Source organism: Oncorhynchus masou, chromosome 28, assembly GCF_036934945.1.
Source record: "Oncorhynchus masou masou isolate Uvic2021 chromosome 28, UVic_Omas_1.1, whole genome shotgun sequence".
Classification (NCBI taxonomy): domain Eukaryota; kingdom Metazoa; phylum Chordata; class Actinopteri; order Salmoniformes; family Salmonidae; genus Oncorhynchus; species Oncorhynchus masou.
Genome location: NC_088239.1, coordinates 65,354,673 through 65,368,263, shown reverse-complemented (window position 1 = coordinate 65,368,263; position 13,591 = coordinate 65,354,673). Strand labels below are relative to the sequence as shown.

The window sequence follows — 13,591 nt, the reverse complement described above, 5'->3', positions numbered from 1 at the left end:
CATATGCATAGGTGATAGAAATATCATACATTCATGGTTTACAATGATTAGTGAAAATCACACATCCCTTTAACAGCTTCAAAAGGTTCTGCCTTAACATTCTAAAGGGATTACATTCTAGTTTTCTTCTACCAATTTACACAACCTGTTCCACATTTTCAAAGTGAAAGACAACGTAAAAACATTTATTATGAAGATGTCTTGATTGTGCAGGTCTTCACAATTACAGCTGAAAATAATTTGAAATAAGATTCTACCAACCCCTCGTATTTTCAAGTAATGTGGTGGCAACATCATATTATGGGGATGCTTGTCACCGGCAGATACTGGGGAGTCTGTCGGGATCAAAGAGAAATACAGGAGAAATGCCCAGGTAAATACAGTGCATTCAGAGAGTATTTATTAAATATTTTTTAAATCTTCAATCTACACACAATACCCCATAATGACAAAGCAAAAACAGTTTTGTAGAAATGTTTTCCAATTTATATATTTTTAAAAAACAGACATTTTGCTATGAGACTTAAAATTGAGCTCAGGTATATTCTGTTTCCATTAATCATCCTTGAGATGTTTCTACAACCTGTTTAGAGTCCACCTGTGGTAAATTCAATTGATTGGACATGATTTGGAAAGTTACACACCTGTCTATATAAAAAGGTCCTACAGTTGACAGTACATGTCAGAGCAAAAACCAAGCCATGAGGTCGAAGGAATTGTCCATAGAGCTCCGAGACAGGATTGTGTCGAGGCACAGAAATGGGGAAGGGTACCAAAAAAAAAGTCTGCAGCATTGAAGGTCCCCAAGAACACAGTGGCCTTCATCATTCTTAAATGGAACCAACAAGACTTCTTACTAGAGCTGGCTGCCCGGCCAAACTGAGCAGTCGGTGGAGAAAGGCCTTGGTCAGGGAGGTGATCAAGAACCCGATGGTCACTGACAGAGCTCCAGAGTTCCTCTGTGGAGATGGGAGAACCTTCTAGAAGGACAACCATCTCTGCAGCACTTTACCAATCAGGCCTTTATGGTAGAGTGGGCAGACGGAAGTCACACCTCAGTAAAAGGCACATGATAGCACGCTTGGAGTTTGCCAAAAGGTACCTAAAGGACTCACAGACCAAGAGAAACAAGATTCTCTGGTCTGATTAAACCAAGATTAAACTCTTTGGCCTCAATGCCAAGCCTCACGTCTGGAGGAAAACTGGCACCACCCTAAGGTGAAGCATGGTGGTGGCAGCATCATGCTGTGGGAGACTCGTCAGTATCGAGGGAAAGATGAACGGAGCAAAGTACAGAGAGATCCTTGATGAAAACCTGCACCAGACCACTCAGGACCTCAGAGACTGGGGCGATGGTTCACCTTCCAACAGGACAACGACCCTAAGCACACAGCCAAAACAATGTGGGAGTGGCTTCAAGGACAAGTGTCTGAATGTCCTTGAATGGCCCAGCCAGAGCCCGGGCCTGAACCCGATTGAGCATCTCTGGAGAGACCTGAAAATAGCTGTGCAGTGACGCTCCCCATCCAACCTGACAGAGCTTGAGAGGATTTGCAGAGAAGAATGGGAGAAACACCCCAAATACAGGTGTGCCAAGCTTGTAGCATCATACCCAAGAAGATTTCAACAAAGTACTGAGCAAAAATTTCTAAAAACCTGTTTTTGCTTTGTCATTATGGGGTAGTGTGTGTAGATTGACGAGGGGGAAAAACAATTTAATTCATTTTAGAATAAGGCTGTAACATAACAAAATGTGGAAAAAGTCAAGGGGGACAATTACAGAGATTTGAATAACAAGACACACCAGAATGGCATTCCAAAAGGTGTTGAGTGTTTCAGAGGGGTCCAGTTTCCAGCCTGACTTAAATCTGCTTGAAAATCAAAGACTGTTTGCCTTCATCAATGATTCCCAACCAACTGCACTGAGCTTGAGCAATTTTGACAAAAACAATGGTTATAATGTTACACTAAGAGTAGGTAGAATGTTATTCAAAATGACTTTCAGCTGTAATTGCTGCCAAAGGTGCTTCCACTAAGTGTTAACTATGGGGTGTGAATACAAACAAGACATCTTTGTTTATTCTTTTCAAACATTTTCTATACTTTTTCTTTCACTTTGAAAATGTCAAGCAGGTGGTGTAGAAAATGCCATAACTGTGCAAGGGGTGTGTAGACTTTCACTAGGTACTGTATGTGAATGGCTCACTTAAAGAAGTGAAGGGTCAGTGCAGGGCACTGAGAACTCAGTTGAAAGTTTTGGAGAGCTCCGGGTTGGACCAGACTTAATGGACATCTGATTGTCTAAACGTGGAGGATGGACCAGTAACACGGAATAAAAACAATTTGCCTCACTCTTACTAATTTTGCCCTCTATATAAAACCAACAAAATCTCCATGTAAATATCATGTATGAGGGAAGAGAAGCCAATGTAACACTAGCACATAATATGAAGTAGTCTGGGGCTGCAACTCAGTTTAAAATGGCGCCTTTTCCATTAATAATGATGAAAGTCAGGTGAAAGCAACATGGCAGATGGTCAGCAGCTCTTTCCCTTTCACCCGTCCAGTACTTTAAAAACATCAGTACAGCCAACTTCCATCTCCACATGACAACCCCCTTAACAGGAGCTGCTCTGTGTGTTCCCTGAGTCTGACGTGTAGGTGCTTTTTTTCTTGGAGTACTTAAGAGCGCTGAACGAGACCCTCATCCTCGCCACTGTCCTCTCACTTCGGCACCTCAGCGTGTTCTTCACGTGCTCCCTGAACTCCTCTGAGATGAAGTAGTAGATGAATGGATCCACACAGCTGTTGAGGGCGGCCAGACACAGGGTGGTGATGTAGAAGCCGTAGCCATCGTTCACTACTCCGGCCAGCAGGAGGGAGTAGTGCACCAGCAGCATGATGTTACTGGGGGTGAAACAGACCAGGAACATGACCAGCACAGTAATGATGAGCACCACAGCCTTGCGCCGATTCTTGGAGATGCTGTTGTCCGTCATTGAGTTCCTCAGGGACTTGAGCATCAGAACGTAGGCCACCACGCACACCACAGTGGGAACTACAAATCCAAGGGTTCCCATGGTCAGGAAATAGCCGACGGCCATGCTAATCTGGCTGGGCCGGATGACGTCATGGCAGGTGGTGATGTTGAGGTTGGTCACCTTGACTGTCTGGTCGTAGAGGTAGAGAGGGGTGGTCAGCAGCCAGACCCCCACCCAGACTGTGACCGAGACACCGATGGCTACATGGTTGTTCCTACAATCCTGGGAGAGGGGGTAAACAATGGCCCAGTAGCGCTGGACACTGATACAGGTGATGAAGAGGATGGAGCAGTACATGTTCCCATAGAAGAAGCCCACTAGGACTTTACACAGCCTCTCTCCATAGATCCAGTTGTTACCGTTGAAGTGGTAGGCGATCTTCAGAGGCGTCCAGATGACAAAGAGCAGGTCAGACAGAGCCAGGTTGGCCATGTAGATTGTGGCAGGGTGCTTCTTCTTGGTCCTGAACAGGAAGACCCAGATGGCCATGGTGTTGGTGGGCAGCCCCACAGCAAACACCACTATGTAGACGATGGGGAGGAACACCGTGGTCAGATGACTGTCCAGAACCATGAGGCCCGTAAGGGAGACCCCTACCCCCTCCATTGTCTCGTTCCCTGAGAATCCTCTGTCGTCAACGGCAGCATTACGCTCTGAGAAAGAGGCGAGAAACAAGGGGATTATAAACAGGGCTGTTTAAGGACTTCCAACAATGAGGTTAGAATGTATGCCATTTGAATACAATAGACATTTGTGACTTATTTACTTCGCTGTCAGGTAGATGCCTCAATTATAAAAATTGTATTGTACTTATGTAAACTATATCAAAAGTAAACATTTATTTGAAATCAACTAATAAGACGCCAGAGGGGTAAACAAAAAGTAGGAACAAGGAGAATAAGGATAAGCTTAAAATGGGCAATGTCTACTTAACTCAACAACCAAAAACACATACTGTATTTAAGTGTAGCTTTCTTTATGAACCAGAAAAAGTTATTTGTGGTCATCAAAGTTAGTTGGCTAACTCATTGATCCTGCTCTGTAGTATACCCCTTAGTGGTAATTTTCAGTTTAAAAAAATCTCAATAGTGTATATGATGGTGTTCCTTCATGTGGGCATTCCTCCATCTGAGTTTTTCAGGGGGCAAATGGCACAGTCAACCAGTGTTCTAGCTAGCTACCGTATCTAGCTACCGGTGTCACTCCCAGTGACACTGGTACTGTCACTCCCAGTCTGCCAGCTAGCTAGCACACAGTGTCCTTCGCTCCCGCCTGCCGAACATCTACCCTCGCTGTTGTTAACAGAACTGCGGGAAAGCAGTGACCGACAGGCAGGGGCGAAGGTCACTGTCTACCGGTATCCTAGCTATTGCCAGCTAACTATCTATCCCACCTGCTGTGTACCAGAGTCTAGCTAACGAGCTAGCACCCAGTGTCCTAAACACCTGCCGAACACCTACAACACTGACCCTCGCCGTCATTAACAGAACTGCGGGAAAACAATGACTGACAGGCGGGGTCAAAGTACACAGTCTACCGGTGTGCTAGCTAGCTATCTCCCCTGCATGCTGTGTAACAAGTACTAGCTTGCTAACTAGCCTGCTAGCACCCAGGTTCCTAAACACCTGCTCTCACCCTTGTTAACAGAACTGCTGGTAAACAGTGACTGACAGGCTGGGGCAGAGGACAGTATCTACAATTGTCCTAGCTAACTATAAACTGTTGTTGCCTCCGCCTCTTTTTCTGTGGGGTTTATTGGCCGATTACTGCTACCTACTGTACTGGAGCGACCCTGCTGTTGCTGTGTACCAGAGCCCTAGCTTTAAAAAAATGGACCAGTAGAAGTACCCCATATATAAAAAGTTATGGACACCCCTTAAAATTTGTGGATTCGGCCATTTCAGCCACACCAGTTGCTGACAGGTGTATAAAATCGATCACACAGCCATGCAATCTCCATATACAAACATTGGCAGCAGAATGGCCTTACTGCAGAGCTCAGTGACTCTCAACATGGTACTGTCATAGGATGCCACCTTTCCAACAAGTCAATTTGTCAAATTTCTGGCCTGTTAGAGCTGCACCGGTCAACTCTATGTGCTGTTATTGTGAAGTGGAAACATCTAGGACCAACAACGGCTCATCCACGAAGTGGTAGACCACACAAGCTCACAGAATGGGGCTGCCGAGTGCTGAAGCACGTAGCGCAAAAATCATCCGTCCTCGGTTGCAACACTCACTACCGAATTCCAAACTGCCCCTGGAAGCAACGTTAGAAGAAGAACTGTTCGTTGGGAGCTTCATGAAGTGGGTTTCCATGGCCGGGCAGCCGCACACAAACCTAAGATCACCATGCACAATGCCAAGCGTCGGCTGGAGTGGCATAAAGCTCGCCAACATTGGACGGGAGCAGTGGAAACGCGTTCTCTGGCGTGATGAATCACGCTTCACCATCTGGCAGTCCGAAAGACGAATCTGGATTTGGCAGATGCCTGGAGAACGCTACCCTCCCCAATGCATAGTGCCAACTGTAATGTTTGGTGGAGGAGGAATAATGTCTGGGGCTGTTATTCATGGTTCGGGCTAGGCCCCTTGGGTCCAGTGAAGAGAAATCGTAACGCTACAGCATTCAATGACATTCTAGACCATTCTATGCTTCCAACATTACAACAGTTTGTGGAAGGCCCTTTCCTGTTTTGTCGAGATCGGTGTGCAAGAACTTGACTGCCCCGCACGCACAGAGCCCTGACCTCAACCCCATCGAACACTTTTGGGTTGAATTTGAGACGATGACTGCCAGCCAGGCTTAATCATCAGTGCTCGACCTCACTAATGCTTGTGGCTGAATGGAAGCAAATCCCCAGAGCAATGTTCCAACATCGAGTAGAAAGCCTTCCCAGATGAGTTCAGGGGGACCAAATTCATATTAATGCCATAATTTTGGAATAAAATAAATAGAAACAAATGCAAGGTGATTTGTAGATAAGTCAGTAAGCAGTCGCCTGCACTGTCGCAGCAATGTTGAACAAGCCCATTGCCATGTGGGATGATGACATCACTCATTGATGCTTTGAGGTTTGTAACCACACCGATATTGGAAATATCATCACATTTTGTGGTATTTCACAAACTCTGCATTCAAAGCAATCAGATCAAGGGAATCCGACACAAAAAATTGTCCAAAGCAATAAAGAATATCCTAACGTGTATCTGAACGGTGGAAAAAAAACAAATAACGAGAAATAGAGGGGGAAAGCCTTCTCTTACCATTTTTCTGAGATAGACAGAGATCGACGCAAGTAAATAAAAATATAAGTTTTAACCAATGTGACTGAAAACCCATGTTAACTTCCACAAAACTTTCCAATATTGATCTATCTGCGATGTATGAAGAGTGTTGAATGCTGATACACGCGTTTGTGTATTCCTTTTGTCTGTGCGACGTTGAAGTAAACGGAAGAGGTAGGGTACCACACCCCTTCCTTACATAACAGGCGAGAAGAAAAAACCTGCGTAATGTTATAAGACACGTGACCATGCACACCTGTGTTGTTCAGGCTGACTGCCTGAACAGATGTAGTATGTCCAGATGTTGCCCTCAGACACTGATCTAAGGTCAGTTTTATATTTTTCCACCGAGGCTTGAAGTTGAGGAAGGTATAAACTTATCCTAGAGCTGTGCCTTCACTACCAATTGCAGAAAAACGGATGTGCAAATGTGCCTCCTTTACAAGCATAGGCATAAGGAAATGTATAGCTCAGCACTGTGGTAGAGTAGGCCTAAAAGCATGTGTAGTAGGTAGGCTAGTTAATAGTGGGATAGCATTTCAGTGGAAAGGAGGAGTGCATCAAGAATATTTCATCAGTTAAAGGATATGATTCCATGTCTGCTGATGTCTCCTGCCCTCTTCTCTGTCGTTATGTTCCCAGTTGCAACAGAGAGCAAAGGTTTATGAGACTAACGAGAAAGTGGTGTGTCTTGCATCAGGTCCAGTGTACTCAGGGCAGGCTCAGTGGAAGTTACAACAGTTTGATATTTTTGAGTTAGTCACCAGCATCTCTGTTTGGTCCATAAAACAGAGCAGATGGCTATTTGCTTGAGGACTCTTGGGTGCTTTTCTCTTTCTTTGCGCAGGTGAAACAGAGGAATGGAATGGAGAGGAATGGTGGTGATGGGAAGAAAGGACAGGAAGTAACAATGTTATCTGACCTATTGTCTTCAAATCATAATGGAAATGAATTATCTAAATGAACAGGTTTAATGTGGAATTAATTTGGTCAACTACCTTAAATTATGAGACAAAATTGGTGAGTCACTGCCAGTGTGTGTGCATAAACATGTATTACTCAATATTTCAGCTATTCACAATGCCTCTGTGTCCATTATTTATAGTCCTTTAATTCATTTTAAAGAAATTAAACCTCTAACAAAATATACATCATCACACACCAAAAATCAGATAGCTTTATTTGAAACATTTACCATTGTTTTTTGTAATGTTCTGTAACAGTATGGCACAAATACCTTCAAGACCATTTAATATTTTTGTTAATTTAATGTTATCTTCCAGACCAAATATAAATCCCACTGAATACTTGTTTGTACTAAATAGATATGTAGCGCCACCTGCTGTACGTAATGCAACATGCAGGACTGTGACAAAGTGCTGTAAATGTACTTGCCTTGATGTATAATTCACACCAATAGGGGGCATCACAGCACTTCTTAATCTCAAAGTAGTACCGCAAGACGTTATATTTCTATCGTTGCGTGCGCAAGTGTCTGTACGCAGCATAGTACCTGCTCTGACGCGTTTTGCTCGAATTGTCTGGGTATTTGAGTAGTCAAGCAGCTCTTCCAATTCTGAATGCATAGATTATATATTCACACAAATTGAATATTTAGTAATAATGAGTGTGAGCTAAAGTTATTTGAGTGATAATATACACACAGTGGTCAGTTTATTAAGGTACACCACCTCGGCTTCGCTCCTACGCCTGTATCACTGGGTGTATTGATACACCATTCAATGTCTGCTTTTATTATGTTTACCCATCTACCAATCGGTGCCCTTCTTTTTCAAGGTATTGAAAAACCTCCCTGGTCTGTGTGGTTGAATCTGTGTTTGAAATTCACTGCTTGACTGAGGGACCTTACAGATTAGGTACATCCATCTTGTACCAGGTCGGACCCCCCTATGAGGTACTCATTCACAATTCATGTTAAACACTGGCATTGCACACAGTGAGTCCATGCAACTTGTAATGTGACATGTGAAGCACATTTTTAGGCTTGCCATAACAAAATAATTGAATACTTATTGAATTAAAAATGAAAAGATGAAATGTCTTGAGTCATTTGTAAAAGTTTCTAAAAACATTGCAGCAGACGACCATACTGGGTTCCACTCCTTTCAGCTAAAAACATTGCAGCAGACGACCATACTGGGTTCCACTCCTTTCAGCTAAAAGCATTGCATCAGACGACCATACTGGGTTCCACTCCTTTCAGCTAAAAACATTGCAGCAGACGACCATACTGGGTTCCACTCCTTTCAGCTAAAAACATTGCAGGAGACGACCATACTGGGTTCCACTCCTTTCAGCTAAAAACAAGAAGAAGCGACTTCAGTGGGCACGGAATCACCAACTCTGGAATATTGAGGAGTGGAAAAACATTGCCTGGGCCGACGAATCCCGGTTCCTGTTGCATCATGATGATGGCAATGTCCAGATTTGGCGTAAGCAGCATAAGTACATGGCCCCATCCTGCCTGGTGTCAATGGTACAGGGTGGTGGCTGTGGTGTAATGGTATGGGGAATGTTTTCCTGGCACACGTTAGGTTGCACAATTTGTATAAAGGGACCTTTCTATGCCCCAAATATTTCAGGCTGTTCTGCAGGCTTAGGGGGGTCCGATCTGGTACAAGAATGGGTGTACCTAATAAACTGCATGGTATTTCTATACAACATTGACAACATAGTGCATAGGCTATACATTTCACAATGCTGAGTAAATATCTCTATGGCCAGCAGGCATAGCAGTGACCTCACTCAACTTGCGTCGAAAGCATTTCCTTGTATTGTTCAGTGAGCGTTTAAGAAATGGTACAATACAGGATTGAATAAAGACTCCTTTGTTATTCCCTTATCGCAGACCATCAAACTCAAAATAAATCGTTTTGGGGAATTTAAACCTGCTTCAAGATTAACATTTTTATTATCCATTACATTTTCACAAAACTTACATTTTCCTTTTCTCTTACCCCAAATATATATTCTTGGTACTGTAGTGGTGTACAGGTCAGAAACAACAGACCTCTTTAAACAGACCTGCTGGCCCATGACAATCATGACAGCAGCTTCTTGCACTGTCTGAAACAACGTGTACATCTCTTCTTCATATTTACAGTTGGGCATAGCTAACCCAGACCTATGGATTGAATGTCTGACTGAATTCATCATACAAGCCAAATCCATTCTTTCTCCTCAGAAATAGCCTAGTTTTGGTCCATGTCTATCTGTCAGACCAGAAGCCTCTTGCACTGTCTGAAACAGTGGAAATACAGCATATACTAAATATATATTTTTAATTTTTGTCAGTGAAAAAGAAACAGCTCTCTGTCTCCATCCATCCATCAGACCAAGAGTTTCTTGTACTGGCTGCTGAGGCTAGCCTGGAAGGTATCCACCTTAGTAATCCTAGTGCTGGTCCTCGTGCTTATTCTGGTCCTGGTGCTGGTCCTGGAGGAACCAGAGGACGAGGCCAGACTCTTCCTTCCCTCAGCGACCGCCTGGCATCCCAGCACCCCCTCCAGCTGCCTCTGGCACTGGGACGAGCCAAAATAGTAGACCAGGGGGTCCAGGCAGCAGCTGATGCTCCCCAAACATAGTGACAGGAGGTAGGCCACGTGGGTAGCGTCCGGCTCCCCACCCACCTGCCCAGCAATCTGGAGGTAGTGAGCGAGGAGAATGGAGTTGGTGGGTGTGAAACAGACCACGAACACCACAAGCACGGTAACCGCCATCACCACAGCCCGCGCCTTCTGCCTTGAACGGCCTAGATCAGATCAAATTACAATGGAAAATATTATTATCCTCTAATGAGATGTATTTTTTAAACAGACCTGCTGCATCAAGATTAAGAAACAGATTAGCCAAATTAAGTACATTATGTCTGGTTTCCCTGGTTTGTATTTACCTACAACACCGCACGGAGTCTTGTTGAGCACCTGCACCACCCGGGAGTAACAGGTCACCATTACGAACAGCGGCAGGAAGTAGAGGGTGCAGGAGAGTGTAGGAAAGAAGAAGACGTATTGCTCCTCTAACAGCTCCAGGTCCTGGATGTCATGGCAGGTGGTGATATCCAGTGGGTTGTAGTAGACTGTCTGCTGTGAGAGGACAAGAGGCAGCGAGCCACCCACAGCCAGGATCCACATGGCGCTACAGGCCAAGGCTGCGTTGCGGGGGCTCCTCCAGGACAGGGAGTTGATGGGGTAGGCCACTGCCAGCAGGCGGTCCACACTGACACAGGTCATGAGGAGGATGGAGCAGTACATATTGCAGTAGAAGGCCGCAGTGACCAGACGGCACAACCCCTCGCCGAAGCCCCAGTCATTGCCACTGTAGTGGTAGACGATCTTGAAGGGCAGCAGCAGGGCGAACAGCAAGTCGGCGGCTGCCAGGTTCAGCATGTAGATCACTGCTGGCTTCATGGGCCGGATCCGTTGGGCAAAGGTCACCATGGCAACAATGTTAAGAGGCACGCTGATGAGGAATATGAAGGTGTAAAGCGTCGGGATGAAGATGGTAGAGAGGTGGCCTGTGAGGAAGTTGTTGGCCATAACAGAGATGGTGTAAGACCAGACTTCTGTAGCATTCCTGGCAGAGCCCAATTCCAATGGTCTCAGTCTGGACCCATTTATAAACCCAACTCTCTCTCCCGGGCCAGACACATTGTTTAGTCTAACTCCAGTCCCATTACTGTCTATGTCTGGGTAGTAGTCCAGTAGGTCTAGATCTATTGGCTCGTCTGTGACCACGGACCCTTCCGTGACTAACCTCCTGGCAAAGGTCCTCACGATGGAGCTGCCTGTGGAGAAAAACAATACAGAGACAAGTCAGTCACACATGGGAATAGGTGTGGAGCACTGCAGTCTACATTGTAATAGTCATAGAGCTCAGTGTTATGGAGGACCTGAAACAGACTGTTTGAAGTTCCTATAGGATCCCTTTGAAAATGGGATGACTATAATGTGTGTCCTGAAGATGAGAGGTGCTACATGGGTATTGGAACAACTTTCTTTGAAATCTACTTTTCGTTGTTGATAAAATGCTGGTTCTGTCAATAAAGTGGTGTTCAACAAGACCACTTCTAAAATCCTATCGCAATACATTTCAACCTGTTTTCTTGCATCATAAAAAGGAGAGTTATTTCAGACAAGAAAAGTAAAGGATAAAATGTATACTTTGGAATATGTAACTGTCTGTAAATGTTTCATGAATACTACACATAATACTTAATGTTGCTACGGTTATAAGTCACCGTGCCACACCGACCGCTTATATCATAGAATTAAACTTTTCCAAATAATAGTCTATGGCTATAATTCAGGTAGGGCCTAAAAGTGTAGGCTACACATTCGATGTATGTAATACATTCGATCACGGATCAGGCGAATTCTACTCACCGTTAAAAACGCCTGAAACCGCATGCACGCCTGCCAGGAATAGAACGGCTTTGAAAAACATTCTTGCAGAACTGTAATGAAGTCCAATAAAGATGAACAGATTTACTAATGTAGCCTAAAGCGTTTATTCTAGATCTGAACACGTATTATTATCAACCTGTATGTATGTTTGGTCTCCTTCTCTGTTGCTGCATAGAGAACTAACTGTCGCTTTCAGACAGTTTACGCCTCCCCAGTCCATTCGTGACGCAGAATATGGAAATTGTCCAGCGTGGCGCGCGTTCCTATCTTCTGATGTCATCACTTGAGTCAACGACTGGACTAACTTTCACATGGGTCGACAGTTAACGTTTAATGGAATTACTGAATGGAGATCAATGCTGTTTTCTTGTTAGCACAACTGTTAAATAGAAGATGTAACTTTTTTTTTTACACTTGCGGTTCCAGTTTTATTGCCTACTTTTTATTTGTATTATTATCATTAAAATGAATGTTCGATATGAACACAGACAGGTGCAGTACACAGTACACCTATACTCCTAGTTTCTGACAAGAGGAGATAATCATATTTTTCAACAATTTCATTAAACTAAAACGCTTTTGAGATCATATGAATATTGAAGAATGCTGTTTGTCAGTTTGATATGTTTTGTTTAGTGAGGTTGTGCTTGCTGATGATTATATAAAGATGTATTTCCTCAATTTTGTGCAGATCTGACATTGATAATGGTCAGCATCAGGAATTTCCAGGAAATGGCCAATTGTGATGTTCAAGAGCGAAGGGGGGGGGGGGGGGGGGTGTATAACAATGGACAGGAAGTAATTTGGCAAGGAATTACTTTCTGTAAAAGCAGATCACTCATACTAATGGCCTCAAGACAACAGTTGCAGCTGAGTCTCCTATGGTACTGCAGAGCACATTTATAACAATTATTAAATCAGTGGTCCAAAGCTGTGGGACAACACATTATTGTATAATGTACTTGATAATGCAATTTATAAGCCGCTATAATTTATACAAATCAAAATGTCTGGGTTTAGTGTGATTCTTGTAAGAGCCAATTTATGCTTAATCCGAAAATGTGGTCGGAAGCGCCATTGAGTTCCATAGCGCATCACCGTGTGCCTCAAATTTTGTAACAATATGGAGGGCTCTGCATACTGTAGCTCTGCATTGACATGAAGTCCTGTATAATCAGAAACTCATTTCCTTGAAAATTTCCTTCACAACAATTCTGCGCTGCTCCGCAAAGCGCAAGAAGTATGAATGTCCTGACTTCTGCAGAGACCGTAAATGCTGCGCAGACAATGCAGACAGCAGATTGACCATGTAGCCCTTTAAGAGAAATGCATTTGATGTTGACCTCGCTCAAGCTCCTCTGTTTCCTGTCTATTTCCAGAGGCTGGTTTTCCTTGGGAAAGTAAACTGACCTTGCTGTTTAGAATTAGCCCCAACCCAATGTTCTGTCTGCCTGTCAAGGTTCAGAGCAAAGTTTTCAGCTTAAAGAATCCTCCAACAATCATGATGAACATTGTTTCTAGATTATTATATTAGTGTAAAACTAAAACTAAGTTTGGATTCTCTGCAATCACCTTCTGTGATTAATGCTTAGAGTTTTTCCCAATTGTTTACACACTAAAATTGGAACTTGAAACGCAATCACCGAAACCTGAAACTCATGTACCAAATTCCTAAACCAAATCTGCAAAATTGCAAACACAATTCCTGCTTTACACTCAGTTCTCAATTTGCAATTGCGCTGACAAGGTAAAAATCTGTCATTCTTGCCCTGAACAAGGCAGTTAACCCACTCTTTCCCGGTAGGCTGTCATTGTAAATAAGAATTGGTTCTTAAT

General features: G+C 43.8%; 2 protein-coding genes across 2 annotated transcripts; both read right to left on the bottom strand.

The window, feature by feature from the left end:
* Positions 1–6,474, bottom strand: LOC135518087 (proteinase-activated receptor 2-like). The gene is made up of 2 exons (XM_064942973.1): positions 6,309–6,474; positions 1–3,694 (listed from the first exon to the last, which is right to left on the bottom strand). The coding sequence occupies exons 1-2, from the start codon at positions 6,382–6,384 to the stop codon at positions 2,619–2,621; spliced, it is 1,152 nt and encodes a 383-aa protein (XP_064799045.1). The 5' UTR covers positions 6,385–6,474; the 3' UTR covers positions 1–2,618.
* A 946-nt stretch (positions 6,475–7,420) lies between these two features.
* LOC135518086 (proteinase-activated receptor 1-like) lies at positions 7,421–11,961 on the bottom strand. The gene is made up of 3 exons (XM_064942972.1): positions 11,735–11,961; positions 10,243–11,136; positions 7,421–10,101 (listed from the first exon to the last, which is right to left on the bottom strand). Exons 1-3 carry the CDS (start codon positions 11,793–11,795, stop codon positions 9,680–9,682), a joined length of 1,377 nt encoding a protein of 458 aa, XP_064799044.1. The 5' UTR covers positions 11,796–11,961; the 3' UTR covers positions 7,421–9,679.
* Positions 11,962–13,591: the final 1,630 nt, after the last annotated feature.

Excerpts from the sequence above, each read along its gene's own strand:
- LOC135518087 (XM_064942973.1), bottom strand. The coding sequence starts at position 6,384 with ATGGGTTTTCAGTCACATTGGTTAAAACTTATATTTTTATTTACTTGC. Across the intron at positions 3,695-6,308 it reads CTGTCTATCTCAGAAAAATG|AGCGTAATGCTGCCGTTGAC; the intron begins GTAAGAGAAGGC and ends CCTCTTTCTCAG.
- LOC135518086 (XM_064942972.1), bottom strand. The coding sequence starts at position 11,795 with ATGTTTTTCAAAGCCGTTCTATTCCTGGCAGGCGTGCATGCGGTTTCA. Across the intron at positions 11,137-11,734 it reads GGTTTCAGGCGTTTTTAACG|GCAGCTCCATCGTGAGGACC; the intron begins GTGAGTAGAATT and ends TTTTCTCCACAG. Across the intron at positions 10,102-10,242 it reads GACTCCGTGCGGTGTTGTAG|GCCGTTCAAGGCAGAAGGCG; the intron begins GTAAATACAAAC and ends GATCTGATCTAG.